The sequence below is a fragment of the Larus michahellis genome, chromosome 29 (assembly GCF_964199755.1).
Source record: "Larus michahellis chromosome 29, bLarMic1.1, whole genome shotgun sequence".
In the NCBI taxonomy this organism is placed as follows: domain Eukaryota; kingdom Metazoa; phylum Chordata; class Aves; order Charadriiformes; family Laridae; genus Larus; species Larus michahellis.
In genome coordinates, this window is record NC_133924.1 from 785474 (window position 1) to 805695 (window position 20222).

Genomic DNA, 20222 nt, shown 5'->3' on the forward strand with positions numbered 1-20222 from the left:
CCCAGCTCCCAGTTCAGACCAGCTCCCATTTCGGGCCCTGTACTGGTCTGGGGCCAGCTCCCAGTTCAGACCAGCTCCCAGTTCAGGCCCTATACTGGTCCGGGCCCAGCTCCCAGTTCGGGCCCTGTACTGGTCTCGGGCCCAGCTCCTAGTTCAGGCCCTATACTGGTCTGGGCCCAGCTCCCAGTTCAGACCAGCTCCCATTTCGGGCCCTGTACTGGTCTCGGGCCCAGCTCCCAGTTCGGGCCCTGTACTGGTCTGGGCCCAGCTCCCAGTTCAGACCAGCTCCCATTTCGGGCCCTGTACTGGTCTCGGGCCCAGCTCCCAGTTCAGGCCCTATACTGGTCTGGGCCCAGCTCCCAGTTCGGGCCCTGTACTGGTCTCGGGCTCAGCTCCCAGTTCAGACCAGCTCCCAGTTTGGGCCCTGTACTGGTCTGGGCCCAGCTCCCAGTTCAGGCCCTATACTGGTCCCGGCCGAGCTCCCATTTCGGGCCCTGTATTGGTCTGGGCCCAGCTCCCAGTTCAGACCAGCTCCCAGTTCGGCCCTGTACTGGTCTGGGCCCAGCTCCCAGTTCAGACCAGCTCCCATTTCGGGCCCTGTACTGGTCTCGGGCCCAGCTCCCAGTTCAGACCAGCTCCCAGTTCGGGCCCTGTACTGGTCTGGGCCCAGCTCCCAGTTTGGGTTCCGGTTCCCGCCCTCGTCCCCGTTCCGCCACCAGTGCAGCACCAGCCAATCAGCGCACGCAGAGCGGGAGCGCGACAGCCAATAGCGGCGCGGGGCGGGGGCGGGCGGGACGGCCGTTGCCAAGAGGGTCGCGCCGCGGCCCGGCCAGGTCGCCCTGGCAACGCGTGACCATGGCAACGGGAGCGGCGCCCCCGGGTCCCTCTGCCCGCCAGCAGCCACCCCAGGGACAGCCCTGTCCCCACAGGGGTCCCAATGTCCCCCCCCACCCCCCCCTCCCGCGGACACCCCTGTCCCCCTGGGGGATCCCAGTGTCCCCACAGGGGTCCCAATGTCACACCCCACCCCTCCCGGGGACACCCCTGTCCCCACGGGGGTCCCAATGTGCCCCCACGGGGACACCCCTGTCCTAATGGGGGTCCCAATGTCCCCCCCCCCCCCCCCCTTGGGGACACCTCTGTCCCCACGGGGGGTCCCAGTGCCCCTCTCTGGACCCCCCGGGGACACTTCTGTCCCCCCGGGGGTCACAATGTCCTCCCCCCCCCCCCCCTTCTGGGGACACCCCTGTCCTAATGGGGGTCCCAATGTGCCTCCCCCTTCCCGGGGACACCCCTGTCCCCATGGGGGTCGCGGTGTCCCCCCCCCCCAGGATCCTCTTGTCCTTCCCGGGGGTGCCATCCCCCTCTGCGTCCCCAACCTCCCCATACCGTGGGGACACTCGTGTCCACAAGCGCCACCCCCGACAGGACGCGGCGATGCCACCAGCGATGTCACCCCACGAGCTTTAATGGGCTGAAAGGGTGTGAAAAAGGGGCAAAAAGCGAAAAAAAAAAAGAAATAAAATAAAGCGTTGGGTCACCGGGATGGAAAGAACCAGTAAGCGACCGTGACAAACTGGGATGGTGCTGCCACCCAGGAGGTGACACGGGGTGACATGGTGGGTCCCACCAGTGCTGGACTGGGCCGTACTGGGATGGGACTGTCACCTGTGTACGGGGTGACACAGCGGGAGGTGGGGGTCCCACCAGTGCCACGCTGGGATTGTGCTGTCACCGACGAGGTGACACAGAGGGACACGGGGTCCCGCTAGTGCCCGTGGAGGTGACATGGGGTCCTACCACTCCTGGACTGAGCCAAACTGGGATGGCACCCATGGGGTGACATGGGGGTCCCACCAGTGCCAAACTGGGATGGCACTGTCACCTACGGGGTGAAACATGGGGACATGGAGTCCCACCAGTGCCAAACTGGGATGATGCTACCACCTCTGGGGTGACATGGGGGTCCCACCAGTGCCAAACTGGGATGGTACTGTCATCTATGGGGTGAAACATGGGGACATGGGGTCCCACCAGTGCCAAACTGGGATGGTGCTACCACCTACGGGGTGACATGGGGGTCCCACCAGTGCCAAACTGGGATGGCACTGTCACCTACAGGGTGAAACATGGGGACATGGGGTCCCACCAGTGCCAAACTGGGATGGTGCTACCACCTCTGGGGTGACATGGGGGTCCCACCAGTGCCAAACTGGGATGGCACTGTCACCTACGGGGTGAAACATGGGGACATGGGGTCCCACCAGTGCCAAACTGGGACGATGCTGTCATCTACGGGGTGACACATGGGGACATGGGGTCCCACCAGTGCCAAACTGGGATGATGCTACCACCTATGGGGTGACATGGGGGTCCCACCAGTGCCAAACTGGGATGGCACTGTCACCTACGGGGTGACACATGGGGACATGGGGTCCCACCAGTGCCAAACTGGGATGGCACTGTCATCTACGGGGTGACACATGGGGACATGGGGTCCCACCAGTGCCAAACTGGGATGATGCTACCACCTATGGGGTGACATGGGGGTCCCACCAGTGCCAAACTGGGATGGTACTGTCATCTACAGGGTGACACATGGGGACATGGGGTCCCACCAGTGCCAAACTGGGATGATGCTACCACCTCTGGGGTGACATGGGGGTCCCACCAGTGCCAAACTGGTCCCCATTCCTGGATACACCCTACTACCACCTACACCAAAGGTGCGTGCGTGTGGGCAGGGGGACACCTCGGTTCCTGCTGCCCCACTGGTGGGTTCTGGGTACGTTGGGTCTCCGTGTCCACGTCACGGCAGAGGTCACCAGCTGGGACATGATGGACTAATTGGGTTTCCTTAATTATCCATCAAGATTTCCATGAGGGAATGCCAGCTCTCCCCACGGCGGGGTTAGGGTTGTCCATCCCGTGAAGGTTCTTGCCTTTTTAGATGTTCTCCACATCTTCTCCGGTGATGACACCTCCCGGGAACACTCGCTGCCCCTTTCTATGTGGAGACTTCCCGAAGGACGAAGGTTCAAGGCCAGCTTTCCCCTCGGTCATCCAGGAGGGCAACGCTTCCTAGGGGGAGGAAGAAGACGACCAAGGTCTTGGGTCGCACGCAAACCTCGGGAGAGTCATCTCAATCCCACCATTCCCCATTTTCCTTTCCCTCAAAAATGGGTTTTCCCACCCAAGGACGGGGTTTGATTCCTCGCCTGGAGGTGCTCAAAGCATCCTGCCGGCGTTGGGTCACCACACGGACCTCTCTATCGTGGACCACCTGCGGGAGTCTGCCGTGAGGTCAACGCTCATCCTGTAAGTTCCTCCCCTAATTCGCATCGTCATCTCAACGCTTGAGTTCTTTAATCGACCCCTTCCAGCGTCCCACCTTCCTCAGAGCTCGGGAGGGTTTCAAAGGCCACTTAACTCCACGCTCAGGCCACCGTTCCTCTCCTATTCCGTTTTTAAAAGGCGAGCCATTATCTCTCGGGACGTTGGGTGCTCACCAAACCACCGCTTTGACCCCGCCGCGGTGCCCGGAAGGTCAAACATCAGCCAAACTCGTCAGTTTGTCAACTCCGGCCATAAATTTCCATCCTTCAGAGGAGGAGACTGAGTCAATTTACCAACGGTCCCAAAGGACCTTCCCTTCCACACGTGGTCGACTTCCAAGAACTCCTCCTACCGTTACTGCATCCACGAGCGGTCACCGATGGGACTGACTGTCGCGTAGAGCTTGGCCAACCTGGTCTTGCTGCCTGATGATCCAGGTCACCATCCCATCCCCCCTCCCACCATTCCTGGAGCTGTTCAACCATCCCATACTCAAAGCACAAGAAAAACCCCCCAGGTTTCTACGGGTGGTTGCCCATATTGGTCCATCGGGCCACCCTTGTGGGGTTTTTCTGGCGTGTGGCTCCATGCCCTGGAGCAGTAGAATGGGAGATGGTCATCTGCTCGATTTTCTTCTCCATGCATCTCCATTCCCTATCTGCCGTCCGCGTTTTTGCCCAATGTCCTCGCCATCGCGTTGCACCAGCCCATCCGTATACGGTCCATCATTGCTAAGAGCCAACACCGCGTCCCGGAGCTCTGCTGGTGGAGCAGAACCTTCTACTCGCTCCGCCACCGCAAGTCCATCAGCTGCAGACCCGTCAGCAGCCGGTCCTTGCCATTCACCCAGCGTTCCATGAGCACTCCCACCAGTCAGGCACCATCTGGCTGGTGGGGATCGAGTTCCGGAGCACCCTGGGTAGGAGAACATGGAGGCTCCATGATTTCAGCGGCCATTCCTATGTGCTCTACAACTTCAGCAACTTTATTCTCCTTGGTCAAGCCACCTGAGATGGATGTACAGTCCCACCTCTGGACAGTGGTCTTAGGTGCTACACCTAAAGGTGGTGGTTGACCACCAAGAAGAGGTTTAAGAAGAGGTACTGCCACGTGGAACATTAAAACTTCTTCCCCGAGTTAAGGGTTTGGTTGCTCCCAACCTTTGGAACCTGCTAGAACCTCTTCAGAGGCTGAGGAACCGTGCCGAGCACTCTGCCATGAGTTGGAGCTCCCTGGAGCCAGGAGGTCCTTGTTGACATGGTGCCGCCAATATCCCACCTCTCCCAACCTGGATACGCAGGGAGAGGGGCTGCAAAGGGTGGAAGGGTCCCAACGATTGATTCATAATCTCCTTTAGAAGCTCCAGGAGCTCTTCACATGGGGGAGTCCATCCCCAGACCGCAGTTTCTTGAGTAAATTCGGGAGCGCTCACGTTATTCTGTGAAGTCCTGGAAGACGTGTCCGCCAAAATCCTAAAGTCCCTCTCACAGCACCCAACGCCCTTTATTATTGGGAACGGGCAACTCTTGGATTTCTTGGAGGAGCTCAGCAGGAGCCGTTCTCCTCCCACGTGTCCGCCCGACTCCCCAGAATGTCGCTTCCCAGCCGGGTCCTTCGTTCTTTCCTTCCTCTACCTCAGTTAATTGTCGGAGCCGTAGAATCACCTCCCACCGCCCGTTCCACAGTGCTGGGCGTCCACCTACTGAAACTTCATCTAGATGTTAACCTCCCCTTGCCATTAGGTTCCTTTACTGGTCGGACTGGAGGGGGGATGAGACTTGAGAACCTTCTCCCAGCCCTTTTATGAACGATTAACGTCAGAAGGTTAATTTGGACCGTGAAATATTAACCAGCTCGTGGGGTAGAGGAGCAGCGGTTGGAAAATCCACAGGTGACCTTGTCCACCATCGATATTTGGGCTCCTGCGTCAACGGTGACAATCATTAACCACGGCCACCAGCTCAGGACTGGGATCCCCAGCGGTGGGAGCGGCGGCCGCCAGCGTTTCCCACGCTGCTTTCCCATCAATTCCCAGTTTAGGTTTAGAGCCGACGGAGCCGGATCTATCCCCGAGCTCATCCTCTGGCTCCCGTCGTTATCCTCGGAAACCCTACGGCGTCACCCCCGTCTCCTGACACAGGTCCCACGAGGACCATCACGAGAAGGTAACGAGAACCCGGCCAGTAGAGTTGGGAGCTCGTTGAACCCTTCTCCAAACACATTTCCTGTCCTCTCCGTGAGAGTTTCCCTCTTTTCCCTCGCATTTTGCACGGAGACAGACCGTCTCTTTTTAATTCCGTTTATTTTAGCGAAGGTTCTCACCGGGTTTTTATCCCGCGGGGTGCAGAGTGGGAAATTGGAGAACCGTTTTGGTTGGAAAAGACCCTTAAGATCATCAAATCCAACCGTTAAAGCCACCAGCGGATGTTGAAGGACCGGAAAAATCATCTTGTTCTTGGAAAATAATCTTGTTCTTGGAAAACAATCCTGTTCTTGGAAAATATTCTTGGAAAATAACACCGTCGAAGCCTGTTTCCACGGCTAAATCCAACGATTTCTCAGCTCCGAGTTCAATCACCCGTAATGGGTGGGATGCAGAGCGTGTCCCCAGCCCAAATCCGTCCCGGATTGGGAATATTTGGCCCCATGGTATCCGATATTCCCGGAGCTGATGCTAACGATGGAGGTGAAAGGAGGCAAGGTGGAGGCGGTTGGCTCCGGCCGTCCAGTTCCACGCCGGCCCCTCCACGGGCGTTTCCCCCGATCACCTCGGCCCCTCTCCTCCAGATTAATTAATTGGAGACGAGTTTTGGGCACACTCTGTTCTTCAGCGTTAATTACTGCTGCCAAGAGGGCAGGGAATTATCCTCGTTGCCGCCTGCTCGTTGCCAGATGTCCCACCCATCGTCATCCTCGGCACAAGGAACTTGAACCGGGTCTAAAGCGGCTTCCGACCATCTTCTGCGCCCTTCATCTTCGGCAACTCTCCGGGGCTGAAGTTTTGACTCCAGCGATCTATTTTGCATTTCTAATCGCTTCCTCATCTTCCTCGCCCTCATCTTCCTCTTCCTTGCCCAACCTGTCTTCATCGCCCAACCCCACATCTTCGTCTTCATCACTCAACCTGTCTTTTCCTTCTTCACCCAACTCCATGTCTTCCTCTCCCAATCCATCTTCCTCTCCCTCTCCCAACCCTGCACCTTCCTCTCCCTCTCCCAACCCCGCATCTTCCTCTTCCTTGGCCAACCCGTCTTCTTCACCCAACCTTGTATCTTCCTCTTCCTTGCCCAACTCCACGTCTTCATTGCCCAACCCCATGTCTTCTCCTTTTTCACCTTACCCTGTATCTTCCTCTCCCTCTCCCAACCCTACATCTTCATCTGCCAACCCATCTTCCTCTTCCTCTCCCAACCCTACATCTTCTTCTCCCAACCCCACGTCTTCCTCTCCCTCACCCAACTCCACGTCTTCCTCTCCCTCTTCCAACCCCGCGCCTTCCTCTCCCTCTTCTAACCCCACGCCTTCCTCTTCCTTGGCCAACCCGTCTTCCTCACCCAACCTTGTATCTTCCTCTTCCTTGCCCAACTCCACGTCTTCGTCGCCCAACCCCATGTCTTCTCCTTCTTCACCTTACCCTGTATCTTCCTCTCCCTCTCCCAACCCTACATCTTCATCTGCCAACCCATCTTCCTCTTCCTCTCCCAACCCATCTTCCTCTTCCTCTCCCAACCCTACATCTTCTTCTCCCAACCCCACGTCTTCCTCTCCCTCACCCAACTCCATGTCTTCCTCTCCCAATCCATCTTCCTCTCCCTCTTCTAACCCCGCACCTTCCTCTCCCTCTTCTAACCCCGTGCCTTCCTCTTCCTTGGCCAACCCGTCTTCCTCACCCAACCTCACATCTTCCTCTTCCTTGCCCAACTCCACGTCTTCGTCGCCCAACCCCATGTCTTCTCCTTCTTCACCTTACCCTGTATCTTCCTCTCCCTCTCCCAACCCTACATCTTCATCTGCCAACCCATCTTCCTCTTCCTCTCCCAACCCTACATCTTCTTCTCCCAACCCCACGTCTTCCTCTCCCTCACCCAACTCCACGTCTTCCTCTCCCTCTTCCAACCCCGCGCCTTCCTCTCCCTCTTCCAACCCCGCGCCTTCCTCTCCCTCTTCCAACCCCGCGCCTTCCTCTCCCTCTTCCAACCCCGCGCCTTCCTCTCCCTCTTCCAACCCCGCGCCTTCCTCTCCCTCTTCCAACCCCGCGCCTTCCTCTTCCTTGGCCAACCCGTCTTCCTCACCCAACCTTGTATCTTCCTCTTCCTTGCCCAACTCCACGTCTTCGTCGCCCAACCCCATGTCTTCTCCTTCTTCACCTTACCCTGTATCTTCCTCTCCCTCTCCCAACCCTACATCTTCATCTGCCAACCCATCTTCCTCTTCCTCTCCCAACCCATCTTCCTCTTCCTCTCCCAACCCTACATCTTCATCTGCCAACCCATCTTCCTCTTCCTCACCCAACCCATCTTCCTCTCCCTCTCCCAACCCATCTTCCTCTCCCTCTCCCAACCCATCTTCCTCTCCCTCTCCCAACCCTACATCTTCTTCTCCCAACCCTACGTCTTCCTCTCCCTCTCCCAACCCTGCACCTTCCTCTCCCTCTTCTAACCCCACGCCTTCCTCTTCCTTGGCCAACCCGTCTTCCTCACCCAACCTCACATCTTCGTCTTCCTTGCCCAACTCCACGTCTTCGTCGCCCAACCCCATGTCTTCTCCTTCTTCACCTTACCCTGTATCTTCCTCTTCCTCTCCCAACCCATCTTCCTCTCCCAACCCATCTTCCTCTTCCTCTCCCAACCCATCTTCCTCTCCCTCTCCCAACCCCGCACCTTCCTCTCCCTCTCCCAACCCCGCACCTTCCTCTCCCTCTCCCAACCCCGCACCTTCCTCTCCCAACTCATCAATCACATCCCTCGCTGCTCCAGGACACACAGCGTCTTCTCCGTTTCCCTCCTCTAACCTACACGAAGCTCGTCATTCGCCGAATTCCTGACAAATATTACCCGGATCCGTCCAGCGGCTCTTTATCTGGGTCAAATCCCACTTGGAATTTCACCATCCCTAATTATAAATCTAATTAAATCCTCTTCCTTAGATTTTTTTTCATGGCTGTTGATGCCCAACGCCTGGTTTTTCGCCCTTCGCTGCGGCACAGACGCGCACACCCGTCTCCGCTCGCACCGAAGCGGTCGCCTTGACGTGTCCAGGAGAGATTCTGCTTGTGACATCGCTAACGTGTCACAGTCTGTTCGCCTCTCTCAAAATATGCTGTCAATTAAACTTTCGGCGCTCGTTAAGAAATCTAACGAACCAAGAAGGGCTCAACCCCCCCCACGCACGGAGTTGTTTATCACCTGGATTCGCTTATTCACTGCTCGAATCGCGAAATTTCATCACTTAGAGCTCGTTCCTTTGTTAATTTGTGCGTTTATGAGCAAAACGGGTTGCCCAGGCGATGGCGCGAGCGCTCATCCTTCCTCCGGCGCGGAGCTGGTGTCCCCCACGTCCCCTCTGTGTCCCCCGCGGCACGAGCTGTGTTAGCCATAACCTGAGCCGGAGCTGAGTGACATCTGGGAAATGACACGTGGGTCCCACCAGTGCCAGACTGGGCCAAACTGGTCCCCTCCCTACTGGTTGGGGTGGTGGGGGGGTGACTCACCCGGATGCCTGGGTCTGCAGGCGGGTCAGGGGGGGTCCCCGCTGTCACTGCTGTCCCCATCGTCCCCGAGGATGGCGGCGCCCAGGGCCTGCAGCTGCGTCACGAGGGAGCCCAGCGCCGCTGCGGGGACACGGGGGACATTTAGGGCTGGGGGGACACTGGGGACACGGCGGGACATTTAGGGATGGGGGGGGAACATTGAGGGGACATTGGGAAAGGCGCTGGGGACACGGGGGGAGACCCAAAGGTGTGAGGGGACATGGAAGGGGACACTGGAGGGACACGAGGACACTGGGGGGGACATGGGGACACCCGCAGGTGCCACACGGGCTGAACCTACCCCTGCCAGGGGGATGCTCCATCCTGTCCTCGTGGAGGGTGGCCTGGGGGTGACACAAGGGGTGACACAGGGACAGCAGCCACCCCTGTCCCCGAGTGCCCCCCCCCCCAGCCCAGTGTCCCCCCTTATCACCTCCTCCTTGTGTCCCCTCTTGTCACCCCTTCCTTGTGCCACCTCCCCATGGCTCCAGATGCCCCATGTCCCTTCCCTGTGTCCCGCACATCCCCACCCGTGTCCCCAGATCCCCTCACCTTGTCCCACGTCACCTCGTCCGTTGTCACCGGGCTGCGTGTCACCTCATCAGCCACCCCCAAGGCCACCGCTGCAGGGACAGGGACAGGCCGCAGTGAAGACACAGCAGCCACCACCCACCCACAGGGACACAGGGTCCCCGGGGTGTCCCCCGTGTGTCCCTCGGCACCTGCCTTGTGTCCCCTCATGTCCCACCAGCAATGTCCCCTGGCTGGTGTCCTCCCCACCGAGAGCGTCCCCAATGTGTCCCCACTTACCGCTGCGTCGGACACCGGCCATCGTCCCCGAAAGCAGACGGCTGCTGCCTGTCACCTTGGCCACCAGGCTGGGGACAGAGTCACCACGTCACCCCCAGCCCCACAGGTGGGTCAGGGCCAGTGGGGTGGGGACGGTGCCACCGTGTCACCCTTTGGGTCTCCAAGAGCGGGGATGGGGTCCCCTGCCACCCCTGGGGTCCCAAAGTAACTCCCAGGGTCCAATGTCCGCTCCGGTGTTCCCGTGCCACCCTTAGGGTCCGGATGTCACCCATAGGGTGCCCTGCCACCCTCAGGGTCCCCTGGCGTCCCTCAACACCCCCAAAGTGGATCCAGGTGTCCGGGCCCCTCCCCCATCACTCACTCGTCCCCCGCTGGGTCCTGCTGCCACTGCGGCCGGTCCAAGGCCACCACCGGAGCCACCAGCCCTGGGGACAGGGAACAGAGTGACGCCGGGGTCACCGGCCCTGGGGACAGGGTGAGTCCACGGCCACCCACTGCGGAGGAGGGGTGACGGTGGCATCGGGGACACCCTGTTCCCGTTCTCGCGCCTGTCCTGTCCCCATCCCCATGTCCCCATCCCTGTCCCCATCCCTTCCCTGTCCCCATGTCCCCATCCTTTCCCTGTCCCCATGTCCCCCTCCCTGTCCCCGTGTCCCCATCCTCATATCCCCCTCCTCGGGTCCCCCTCCCTTCCCTGTCCCCGTGTCCCATCCTCTCCCTGCCCCCGTGTCCCCATCCTCTCCCTGTCCCCGTGTCCCCATCCTCTCCCTGTCCCCGTGTCCCCATCCTCATACCCCCCTCCTCGGGTCCCTCTCCCTTCCCTGTCCCCACGTCCCTGTCTCCCTCCCCAGCTGTGTCCCCTGTCCCCACATCTCCCGCCCTGCGTCCCCATGCTCATGGCCCCCTCCCCGTCTTTGTGTCCCTCTGTCCCCATCCCCTCCCCGCCCCCGTGTCCCCCACCCCTCTGCGCACCCTGTCCCCACACCTCCCTCCCCGCGTCCCCCTCCCCGTGTCCCCGTACCCCGGAGGACGCGGAGCCGCTGTCCTGCCCGGCGCAGGCGGGCGCTGAGGGTGACCATGGTGCTGGTGGCCGCTGCCACCTCGGCCTCGCGTGCTGTCACCACCCTGGCCAGCCTGGGGGGGACGGGGGAGGGACGCGAGAACAAGGGGACGACGACGACACGGGGGGCGGGGGGGGACACAAAGGGACAGGGAGGGACACAGGGACAGGAGCAGCAGGGACACGTGGGGACAGGGACACTGGTCACCTCTGGTGTCCCCATCCTGGTCCCCCTCCTGGTATCCCCGCAGATGCCCCCCAGTTCCTTCCCAGTTCCCCCGCAGTGTCCCCAGTACCTCCCAGTACTCCCTCGACCCCTATCCCCGGCCCCCCCCGGCCCCTCCCAGGCTCTTCCCAGTCCCTCCCAGTCCCCCCCCAGCTTTCTCCCCCGCTCCCCCCCAGTCCCCCTTAGCGCCCCTCCAGTCCCCTCCAGTTGTCCCCCAGTCCCTCCCAGTGTCCCCTATCTCTCCAGTTCCTCCCAGTGCCCTCCCAGTACCTGGCAGCCGCCCGGGCCAGTCCCCTCAGTGCCTCCTCAGCCGCCTCTGCTCGGCCCCGCTGCCGCGTCACCTCCCGCGCCAGGCGCTGCGACAAGTGCCACCGTGTCCCCAACCTGTCCCCAAGCCCTCCCGTGTCCCCAGCACGTCCCCACTCTGGGCCACCTCCCCGACCAGGCACCAGGACATGGCGGACTGCTCACCGATGTCCCCAAGGTGTCCCCAGCCCCTTCCCAAGTGGCCCCCACGATGTCCCCAATGTCTCTCCACGTCTCCAAACCATCCCTGTGTCCCCAACGCATCCCCAGCATGGCCCGGACACGTGTCTCTGTGTCCCCGTGTCCCCAGCATGTCCCCACATCGCCGTCTTGTCCCCAGTGTGGCTCTTTGTGTCCTCAGTGTCCCCCCCGCCTTTTCCCAGGCACGACTCCAGCAGGTCCTTGTGTCCCCAGCACGTCCCCACATGTCCCTCGTGTCCCGTCCCCGCCGTGTCCCTAGCAGGTCCCCGTGTCCCCAGCACGTCCCCTTACGTCCCATGTGTGTCCCCCCATATCTTCAGGAGGTCCCCATGTACCCAAACACGTCCCCCTTTACCCCATGCATGTCCCCAGCGTGTCCCCATATGGCCCCAACATGTCCCCAGCAGGTTCCCATGTCCCCAGTGTGTCCCCATGCATCCCACACGTGTCCCCCTATGTCCCCCCCGTGTCCTTAGCAGGTTCCCCTGTCCCCAGCAGGTCCCCAGCAGGTCCCTATACGTCCCACGTGTCCCCCCCCGCCCCGTGTCCCCGCTGACCTCGGTGTCCCGACGCTGCAGCTCGGCGGTGGCCGCCCTCTCGCGCAGGCTCAGCTCCAGCCGCGTCACGCGGCGTGTCCCCGCTGCCACCGCTGCCCCCAGCGTCCCCACCTGAGGAACCCAGGCGTCCGGGAGGAACCCAAGGCACCCGGGAGCCCCCCCAGGGGGAAAAAGGTGACCCTTGGAAGGGACCCAGGCGTCCGGGCCCCCCCTTAACCCCCCCCTAGATAGCACCCAGGCATCTGGGTGTCCCCCAACCCCCCAGATGGGACCCAGTCACCCCACGGGAGGGACCCAGGAGTCTGGACGCTCCCTCAGCCCCCAACATGGGACTCAGGCACCCCCTGTTGGTAGGGACCCAGGCGTCCGGGCCCCCCCTAAGCCCCCCCAGATGGGACCCAGGCATCTGCGTGTCCCCCAACCCCCTGAAATGGGACCCAGACACCCCACGGGAGGGAGTCCAGGTGCTCCCCAGCCCCCCCAGATGGGACTCAGGAACCTCTGCCCAGGAGGGACCCAGGCATCCGGGCACCCCCTAACCCCCCCCCTAGATAGGACCCAGGCATCTGGGTGCCCCACAACCCCCCAGATGGGACCCAGGCACCCCATGGGAGGGACCCGGGACTCTGGGTGCCCCACAACCCCCTGACATGGGACCCAGGCACCCCCTGGTGGGAGGGACCCAGGAATCCAGGTGCCCCCTAACCCCTCTTCCCCCGATAGGACCCAGGCACCCAGGTGTCCCCCAGCTCCCCCCAGATGGCACCCAGTCACCCCATGGGAGGGACCCGGGACTCTTGGATGCCCCCCTAGCCCCCCAGATGTGACTCAGGACCCCTCCCTCGGAGTGACCCAGATGCCCAGGCACCCCCTAAGCCCCCCCAGACAGGACCCAAACATCTGGGTGTCCCCCAAACCCCCCTAAGTGGGACCCAGACACCCCATGGGAGGGACCCCGGAGTCCAGGTGTCCTCCCACCCCCCCCAGATGGGACTCAGGAACCCCTCCCCGGGAGGGAGCCAGGAATCTGGATGCCCCCCCAATCCCCCCAGATGGGACTCAGGAACCCCCCAGACGGGACCCGGGCACCCACCTGCGCCCGCAGCACCCGCTGCGCCTCCTCCTGCACCCGCAGCTGCACCAGGAGGGCGAAGACCTTCTCCCGCCAGCGCCCCAGGAGCCTCTGCAGCCTTGGGGGGGCCACCGCCACGGGGACCTCGGGAGGGGGCAGCTGGGGGGGGGGGGGGTGAGAGGGGGAGGCGTGGGTGTCCCAGGGCACCCAGACTCCCCCCCAAGCACCCAGAAACACGCCAAAGCCACCCAACCACCCCCCCAGCAACGCACCCACGTCCATCCCTGGGGCGCCCAAGGCACCCTCAGCACCCCAGAACCTCCTCGCTGCACATCGCTCATCAGCGTCCCCCCCCCACACACCCAAAAGCCCCCCCCAGCGGCACCTTATGGCACCCCAGAGGTGTCCCTACACCCCCCCTAAGCACCCCAGCGCCCCCCCCCGCCCCCCAGGACCTAGGTCACCCCATTGTGCCTCCAGGACCCCCCTGTGGCACCCCAGGCCCCCCCCCTCAGCAACGCAAAAGCTTCCCCCAGGGAGACCCTATGGCCCCCCCCAGACCAATCCCCGAGCACCTCTGCCCCCCCCCCCCAGCACTCCAGAGACCCCCTGGACCCCCCCGAGCACCCTAGGACTCCCCCGTCATCTCCCAATGTCACCCCATTGCCCCTCAGGACCCTCTGTGGCACCCAAGGCCCCCCCCCCACCATTGCCCCCCAGGGCCACCTCACAACACCCCAGGGCTGTCCCAGCCCCCCCAAGAACCCCCCCAGTGGCACCCTATGGCACCAGGCCCCAAACCCCTCCAAAGCACCCCAGGCCCACCCCAGCGCCCCCCGGGCCCCCACCCAGAGCACCCCAGGACCTTCCCATTGCCCCCCAGGGTCCTCCTGGCACCCAAGGGGCCCCTCCCGGCACCCAAAGATCCACCTTAGGGGCACCCTATGCCCCCCCCGCCCCCTAAAAGCCCCTCCGGGGGCACCCCATGGTCCCCCCAGCCCCACCTCGTGGCCCAGCTCTCGCTCCTGCAGGGTCAGGATGTGGCCGAGGGCGCTGAGCCGGGCCTGGAGCAGCACCTGGGCCTGGCACTGGTGGGGACAGGGACATTGTGGGGACAGTGTGGGGACAGGGGGACACCCCGGGGACACTGCAGGGACAGGGGGTACAGGGACATCCCGGGGAGAGGGGATGCAGGGACATCATGAGGACAGGGTGACAACCCAGGGACAGGGGGACACCATGGGGACACCAAAGAGACACAGGAATATCCTGGGGACACCGCGCATTGGGATACCGCGGGGACAGGGAGCATAGGGTCACCCTGGGGACAGGGACCATGGGTACAACATGGGGACAAGGTGACATCCTGGGGACCGGGGTACACCATGGGGACATGCTGGAAACCCTGGATATTGGGACGCTGCGGAGACAGAGGACATGGAGACACCCCAGGGACAGAGAGACACCCTGGCGACACCAGAGGGATACGGGGAGATCCTGGGGACACTGTGGGGACAGGGCATAGGGCCACCATGTCACCCTGCCTTGGGGACACCCTGGGGACAATGGAACACCGCAGGGACACCAGAGGGGCATGGAGACATGGGGACATCCTGGGGACAGGGTATAGGGCCACCATGTCCCATTCTGGGGACAGGAGGACACCCGGAGGACACCAGGGGGACAGAGCACATGGAGACATGCCGGGGACACTGTGGGGACAAGGGACATGGCCACCGTGTCACTCCCACCACGGGGCCACCCTGGGGCCACCAGAAGGGCAGGGGAGCAGGGGACGTGGGGCCATCCTGAGGACACTGTGGGGACAAGGGACATGACCACTGTCCCCCCCCCACCATGGGGACACCGTGGGGACAGGGCCACAGCTCCCAGGGGATCCAGGTGCTCACCTCCTCCAGGGGCTGCTCCCCATCAGGCTCCGCCCCCTGGGCCTGGCCACGCCCCCTCACAGCATCAAGCTCCGCCTCCAAGGCGTGGCCCCGCCCCTTCTCAGCCTCAAGCTCCGCCTCTAAGGCTTGGCCACGCCTCCTCTCAGCATCAAGCTCCGCCTCCAAGGCCTGGCTCCGCCCCTTCTCAGCCTCAAGCTCCACCTCCAAGGCCTGGCTCCGCCCCTTCTCAGCCTCAAGCTCCGCCTCCAAGGCCTGGCCCCGCCCCTTCTCAGCCTCAAGCTCCACCTCCAAGGCTTGGCCACGCCTCCTCTCGGCCTCAAGCTCCGCCTCCAGGGGCCTGCCAAAGGGGACCTCAGCGTCCAGGCTCTGGGGGTTACTGGGAGCACTGGGAGGGTTAGTAGGGAGTTACTGGGAGCACTGGAAGGGGAAACCGGGGGATTACAGGGAGCACTGGGGGTTACTGGGAGCACTGGGAGGGTTAGTAGGGGATTACTGGGAACACTGGAGGGGGAAACCGGGGGATTACAGGGAGCACTGGGGGTTACTGGGAGGGTTAGTGGGGGATTACTGCGAATACTGGGAGGTACTGGGAACACTGGGAGGTTACTGGCAGCACTGGGAGGGTTAGTAAGGGCTTACTGGGAGCACCAGGGGGTTACTGGGAGCACTGGAGGGGGAAAACTGGGGGATTACAGGGAGCACTGGGAGGGTTAGTGGGTGATTGCTGGGAGCACTGGGGGGTACTGGGAACATTGCGGGGGGGGTACTGAGAGCACTGGAGGGGGAAACCGGGGGATTACAGGGAGCACTGGGGGTTACTGGGAGCACTGGGAGGGTTAGTAGGGGATTACTGGGAACACTGGAGGGGGAAACCGGGGGATTACAGGGAGCACTGGGGGTTACTGGGAGGGTTAGTGGGGGATTACTGCGAATACTGGGAGGTACTGGGAACACTGGGAGGTTACTGGCAGCACTGGGAGGATTAGTAAGGGCTTACTGGGAGCACCAGGGGGTTACTGGGAGCACTGGAGGGGGAAAACTGGGGGATTACAGGGAGCACTGGGAGGGTTAGTGGGTGATTGCTGGGAGCACTGGGGGGTACTGGGAACATTGCGGGGGGGTTACTGAGAGCACTGGAGGGGGAAACTGGGGGATTACAGGGAGCACTGGGGGTTACTGGGAGATTACTGCCAACACTGGGGCATACTGGGAACATGGGGGGGTTATTGGGCACACCGGGAGGTTTAGTGGGAGATTACTGGGAGCACTGGAGGGGGAAACTGGGGGAATACAGGGAGCACTGGGGGTTTGCTGGGATGGCTACTGGCAGCACTGAGGGATACTGGGAACATTGGGCGGTTACTGGGAGCGCTGGAGGGGAAAAACTGGGGGATTAGAGGGAGCACGGTGGGTTACTGGGAGGGTCATCAGGAACACTGGAGGGGCTATTGGGAGGTTACTGGGAGCACTGGGGGGGTTACTGGACAACTACTGGGAATATAAAAGCGCAGTAAGAGCAATTAGGGAATACATGGAGGGGGGCAACTGGGGGTTAGTGGGAGCACTGGGAGGGTTAGCGGGAGCACTGGGCGGGGGCTGTAACTGGGAGGTTACTGGGAGCACTGGGAGCCCTTACCTGGTGCTGGGGCCGGCGGGGCGGAGCACGAAGTGCCATGGGGGGACGAGGCCCCGCAGAGCTGGGGGAGACAGGAGGGACCCAGGTGTCCGGGGGGGGGCACCCAGGCGTTTGGGGGGTGGGGGAGGGAAGGGGGGACCCAGGTGTCCGGGGGGGGGGGATGGGACAGGAGGGACCCAGGTGTCCGGGGGGGGGGGGGGGGGGGGGTGATGGGACAGGAGGGACCCAGGTGTCCGGGGGGGGGGGGGGGGGGGATGGGACAGGAGGGACCCAGGTGTCCGGGGGTGGGGGGGGGGGTGATGGGACAGGAGGGACCCAGGTGTCCGGGGGGGGGGGGGGTGATGGGACAGGAGGGACCCAGGTGTCCGGGGGGGGGGGGGGGGGATGGGACAGGAGGGACCCAGGCGTCTGGGGGGGGGGGGGGGGGATGGGACAGGAGGGACCCAGGTGTCCGGGGGGGGGCACCCAGGCGTTGGGGGGTGGGGGGGGGGGGAGGGAAAGGGGGACCCAGGTGTCTGGAGAGGGGGGGATGGGACAGGAGGGACCCAGGTGTCCGGGGGGGGGGACACAGACACACGGGGTGGGGGACAGGAGGGACCCAGGTGTCCGGGGGGGGCACCCAGGCGTTTGGGGGGTGGGGGAGGGAAGGGGGGACCCAGGTGTCCGGGGGGGGGGGATGGGACAGGAGGGACCCAGGTGTCTGGGGGGGGGGGGATGGGACAGGAGGGACCCAGGTGTCCGGGGGGGGGCACCCAGGCGTTTGGGGGGTGGGGGAGGGAAGGGGGGACCCAGGTGTCCGGGGGGGGGGGGGATGGGACAGGAGGGACCCAGGTGTCCGGGGGGGGGGGGGGGGGGATGGGACAGGAGGGACCCAGGTGTCCGGGGGGGGGCACCCAGGCGTTTGGGGGGTGGGGGAGGGAAGAGGGGACCCAGGTGTCCGGGGGGGGGGGGATGGGACAGGAGGGACCCAGGTGTCCGGGGGGGGGGGGGGGGATGGGACAGGAGGGACCCAGGTGTCCGGGGGTGGGGGGGGATGGGACAGGAGGGACCCAGGTGTCCGGGGGTGGGGGGGGATGGGACAGGAGGGACCCAGGTGTCCGGGGCGGGGGGGGGATGGGACAGGAGGGACCCAGGTGTCCGGGGGGGGGGGGGGGGGGGGGATGGGACAGGAGGGACCCAGGCGTCTGGGGGGGGGGGGGGGGATGGGACAGGAGGGACCCAGGTGTCCGGGGGGGGGCACCCAGGCGTTGGGGGGTGGGGGGGTGGGGAGGGAAAGGGGGACCCAGGTGTCCGGGGGGGGGATGGGACAGGAGGGACCCAGGTGTCCGGGGGGGCACCCAGGCGTTGGGGGGTGGGGAGGGGGGGGAGGGAAGGGGGGACCCAGGTGTCTGGAGAGGGGGGGATGGGACAGGAGGGACCCAGGTGTCCGGGGGGGGGGGGACACGGACACACGGGGTGGGGGACGGGAGGGAGCCAGGTCTCCCGGGGGGGTGGGACAGTCATCCGGGGCTCACCAGATCCCGGCGGCTCCGGGTGACTCTCGGCCATCGGTGGCACCTTGCGGGGACGGACACACGACTCCCAGTTAAGTCCCAGTAACCCCACCCGCGGCCCCAGTAACTCCCAGTAGCTCCCTATCCCCAGTTCCAGTACCTCCCAGTAACCCCCACAGAAGGCCTGCTCCCCCCCACACGGTCCCAGTAAAGCTCCCACCCCCAGTAACTCCCAGTAGCTCCCAGTACTCCCCTATCCCCAGTACCTCCCAGTAACCCCCAGTAGCTCCCTATCCCCAATTCCAGTACCTCCCAGTAACCCCCACAGAAGGCCTGCTCCCCCCGACACGGTCCCAGTAAAGCTCCCACCCCCAGTAACTCCCAGTAGCTCCCAGTACTCCCCTATCCCCAGTACCTCCCAGTAACCCCCAGTAGCTCCCTATCCCCAATTCCAGTACCTCCCAGTAACCCCCACAGAAGGCCTGCTCCCCCCCACACGGTCCCAGTAAAGCTCCCACCCCCAGTAACTCCCAGTAGCTCCCAGTACTCCCCTATCCCCAGTACCTCCCAGTAACCCCCAGTGAGGGTCTACTCTCCCTTACACCCAACCCAGTAACTGCCCTCTCATATTCCCAGGGACTCCCAGTTCTGCAACACACTCCCAGTGGCTCCCAGTATCTCCCCGTTCTCCCCCTTGAAGGTCTCAGGGGCTCCCAGTGACTCCCAGTAATCGTCCCTTCATATTCCCAGTGACTCCCAGTGGCTCCCCGTTGCCCCCCTCAAGGTCCCAGGGGCTCCCAGTACTCCCAGTGTCTCCCCATTCTCCCCCCTGAAGGTCTCAGGGGCTCCCAGTGGCTCCCAGTAACTCCCAGTAACCAACCCCTCACGTTCCCAGTGACTCCCAATTCCCACCACATGCTCCCAGTGACTCCCAGTGGCTCCCCACTGCCCCCCTCAAGGTCCCAGGGGGTCCCAGTACCCCCAATAACGCCCAGTAACCCCCTCCCTCATATTCCCAGTCATTCCCTGGACACTCCAACACGGTCCCAGTAACTTCCAGGAGCCCCCGGTGGCTCCTCCCCCTCACCATCCCAGTACCCCCAGTAGACTCCCAGTTTCCCCCCCCGACACACCCAGTGGCTCCCAGTATCTCCCCCTCAAGGTCCCAGTAACTCCCAGTGTCCCCAGTAACCACCCGCTCATATTCCCAGCGACTCCCAGTTCCCCCCCACCTGTTCCCAGTATCTCCTAGTGGCTCCCCACTGCCCCCCTCAAGATCCCAGGGGCTCCCAGTACCCCCAGTGGCTCCCAGTAACCAGCCCCTCGTACTCCCAGTGACTCCCAGTTCGCCCCATACGTTCCCAGTGGGTCCCAGTATATCCCAGCTGCCCCCCTCTCCCCAATTCCAGGGGCTCCCAGCAATTGCCAGCTCCTCCCCCCGTCCCAGGCCCTTCCCAGTACCTCCCAGTACACCCAGTACCCCCCGTCCCCCCTCGCGACCGCGCGGGGCACGCCGGGAACGCGCCGCCGCCGCTCTTCCCGCTCTGCTCGGCACAGCCAATCAGCGCGCGGGGCCGAGCGAAGAGCCCGCCCCCCTCCCCCCCGGCCGCCGGAAAGCGGTAGCCAATGAGAGGCGGTAACACGAAAGTCCCGCCTCCCCGCCGCCCAATGGGAGGCCGCGCCTGGGCGCGGAGACGCTGCGGAGAGCGCGGTGGCTCGTCCCGCCCCCCCGCGGGGGCTCCGCCAATCAGAGCGCGAGGGACGGGGCCTGGGGTAGAGCTGGGGGCTGGGGGGGGTAAATTTGAGCCCTGAGGGGTAAATCAGGGTCCTGGGGGTGTAAATCACATCCAGAGGGGGTAAATCAGG

At 63.4% G+C, this 20222-nt stretch overlaps 2 protein-coding genes across 10 annotated transcripts; one reads left to right on the forward strand and one right to left on the reverse strand.

Annotated features, from left to right (window-relative positions):
• Positions 1–1452: 1452 nt before the first annotated feature.
• Positions 1453–20159, reverse strand: CCHCR1 (coiled-coil alpha-helical rod protein 1). Of its 9 annotated transcripts, none has more exons than XR_012584659.1 (15): positions 18378–20143; positions 16864–16924; positions 15228–15612; positions 14322–14405; positions 13339–13476; positions 12246–12356; positions 11452–11537; positions 10917–11029; positions 10257–10389; positions 9896–9963; positions 9638–9708; positions 9387–9429; positions 9047–9166; positions 8742–8957; positions 1453–3081 (listed from the first exon to the last, which is right to left on the reverse strand). XR_012584659.1 is itself a non-coding variant. In XM_074567721.1 (15 exons), exons 2-14 carry the CDS (start codon positions 18409–18411, stop codon positions 9072–9074), a joined length of 1305 nt encoding a protein of 434 aa, XP_074423822.1. In that variant the 5' UTR covers positions 18412–18420; positions 19818–20137; the 3' UTR covers positions 1453–3081; positions 9047–9071. The 9 variants fall into 9 exon arrangements, 5 of the variants coding, with proteins under 5 accessions (XP_074423822.1, XP_074423820.1, XP_074423821.1 ...); XR_012584660.1 differs by having other exon boundaries at positions 15228–15564; positions 18378–20141; XR_012584661.1 differs by having other exon boundaries at positions 10257–10320; positions 18378–20136.
• Positions 6008–8496, forward strand: LOC141735119 (uncharacterized). Its single transcript, XM_074567607.1, has one exon. It carries the CDS (start codon positions 6008–6010, stop codon positions 8378–8380), a length of 2373 nt encoding a protein of 790 aa, XP_074423708.1. The 3' UTR covers positions 8381–8496.
• Positions 20160–20222: the final 63 nt, after the last annotated feature.

Excerpts from the sequence above, each read along its gene's own strand:
- LOC141735119 (XM_074567607.1), top strand. The coding sequence starts at position 6,008 with ATGCTAACGATGGAGGTGAAAGGAGGCAAGGTGGAGGCGGTTGGCTCC.
- CCHCR1 (XM_074567719.1), bottom strand. The coding sequence starts at position 18,411 with ATGGCCGAGAGTCACCCGGAGCCGCCGGGATCTG. Across the intron at positions 14,406-15,227 it reads GGGAGCAGCCCCTGGAGGAG|TGCCAGGCCCAGGTGCTGCT; the intron begins GTGAGCACCTGG and ends TGTCCCCACCAG. Across the intron at positions 13,477-14,321 it reads AGCGAGAGCTGGGCCACGAG|CTGCCCCCTCCCGAGGTCCC; the intron begins GTGGGGCTGGGG and ends CCCCCCCCCCAG.